The sequence below is a fragment of the Bison bison genome, unplaced genomic scaffold, assembly GCF_000754665.1.
Source record: "Bison bison bison isolate TAMUID 2011002044 unplaced genomic scaffold, Bison_UMD1.0 scf7180017864012, whole genome shotgun sequence".
NCBI lineage: Eukaryota > Metazoa > Chordata > Mammalia > Artiodactyla > Bovidae > Bison > Bison bison.
The window spans coordinates 964,625-966,767 of NW_011494584.1; the positions used below are offsets into that span (position 1 = coordinate 964,625).

The window sequence follows — 2,143 nt, forward strand, 5'->3', positions numbered from 1 at the left end:
TGAAGGAGATCAGCCCTGGGCTTTCTTTGGAGGGAATGATGCTAAAGCTGAAACTCCAGTACTTTGGCCACCTCATGCGAAGAGTTGACTCATTGGAAAAGACTCTGATGCTGGGAGGGATTGGGGCAGGAGGAGAAGGGGATGACAGAGGATGAGATGGCTGGATGCATCACTGACTCAATGGACGTGAGTCTGAGTGAACTCCAGGAGTTGGTGATGGACAGGGAGGCCTGGTGTGCTGCGATTCATGGGGTCGCAAAGAGTTGGACAAGACTGACTGATCTGATCTGATCTGATGTGCCAGACACTGCTCTAAGTGATAAATGATGAACAAAACAAACAAAAATATCATGAACCATGATTATTGCATAAATGGCAGTAAGTTCTACCTAGCAAAAGATATACCATACAAGGTATAGTTTGGAGTGACTACAATTTCATACAGGTCTACAATGATAAATAATTTTGAATAAAATTTTGAGGGGAATTTTGAGAGGATGATCCAAGCATATACCTGGGGAAAACATGTTTTAAGAGAGAAAAACAATTGCAAACTCCCTGTGATACAGCAGGTCTTGACACTGTCAAAAATGCCAAGGAAACATGTGTAACTGGGCAGGCTGAGTAAGAGGAATTTAATACAAAGGTCAGTCAAGAAAATAAGAGCTGTAGACAGACTAGCACTGAGGGCATTGGTTAGTGCTTTTGTTTTTGCACTGAGAGAGCTGAAATACACATTGAGAGTTTCTTCCATGTGAATTACATTTAAACAGACTCATTTTGCCTATAGAGAATAGTTTGAACAAGGAAAGGACAAAATTAGAGGGACCAATAGAGAAGATATTGCAGGAATCCTAATGGCAGGTGATGGCTCAGAATGGTGCAGTACCAGTAGAGTTGCAAAACTAGTTATAACTAAAAAGGTTTCTGGATAGATTAAGTATTGATGTGAGACACAGAACTGATGAGGATGATCTCGAGGTTGTGAGCCACTAGAAGAATGGCATTATCTCTAACATAAGGAAGATGGCCCAGGAAGAAGCACTTTTATCCTCTTTTGGCTTGCCTTCTGGTGCTGTCCCGCTGTGCATTTTTCTCTTGTCTGGCTGCTCCTTTTCTATCTCCTTTACCAATTCTTTCATGTCTCCTCAATTTCTAGCTACTAGTTTCCCAGCTATTGAATCCTTATCTTTCTTCTATTCACCTTATTCCTTTGCTCACCTTACCTAGTCTTCTGGTCTTAGATGCCATGTTTTTCCTGAAGACTTTCAAATTTGTATCTCTAGCTAATCCTCAGCATTGAATTTCAGATTCAAATATTCAGCTTTATTTTTGACATCTCTACATGAATATCTAATAACAGCCCACTTATCATGTCTAAAATTAAACTTTTGATCTTCCCTTATGTCTTTGATCATCTTTCTCATCTTCTTCATCTCTTCATCCTTTTAGTTGTTTAGACACTTAAAATAATGCTGTTTCTTAAGAGCAAAAACCCTGAAATTTTATGGGTTTGATATTCAACTCTGATTTTACTTTGAATATCACTCTGATGATGCAAAGTAGGATGATGGTCAAAGTGTCTGGAATTCATGGGAGATATTTCAACAAGATGTATAAATTTATAAATCACCAGCCTATGTATAAGTCATCATTCAAATAATATATAAGCATTGAATACTATAGAACTGAATATTGTAAACAATTGAAGAAATAAATAAGGTCAAATCAGGCAGTTATTTTGACAATATCCACCAGATGAACAGACATAGGTGAAAACATTGACTTCAAAAGAAACACATTCTTGGCTTGGAAGTACATTTTAAGTTATTCAAGGAAGGAGATGATGATTGACAAGTATATGAACAGGTAAAATTGGAATGGGAGAAATGTAATTGGGAAAGAAAAGTCCAGGATGGTCTGTAGCTGAAGAATGAAGGGAAGTCCACAGAGGCATTGTGTTTGTTTTTGCTTTTTTGTCTTTTGTTTTATTTTTGTACATTTATAATATATTATTTATATTAGTGAGAATTAAGAGTGTATAAATGATGGGAGATACAGAGTGGAAACAGAGAGGATTAAGACAAAAGGGAGAGATGATTAAACTAACTTTACAAGGCTACTAAAAATGTAGAAGTGATAG

The 2,143-nt window shown here is 37.1% G+C and overlaps 1 protein-coding gene across 1 annotated transcript in view; it reads right to left on the reverse strand.

Annotated features, from left to right (window-relative positions):
• The window catches only part of FSTL5 (follistatin-like 5), a 773,393-nt gene extending 772,142 nt beyond the window's left edge, over positions 1 to 1,251 (reverse strand). The window contains exon 1 of the mRNA XM_010834087.1: positions 1,222 to 1,251. Within this exon, the coding sequence (XP_010832389.1) occupies positions 1,222 to 1,251 (30 nt within the window). The remainder of the gene's footprint in view (positions 1 to 1,221) is intronic.
• Positions 1,252 to 2,143: the final 892 nt, after the last annotated feature.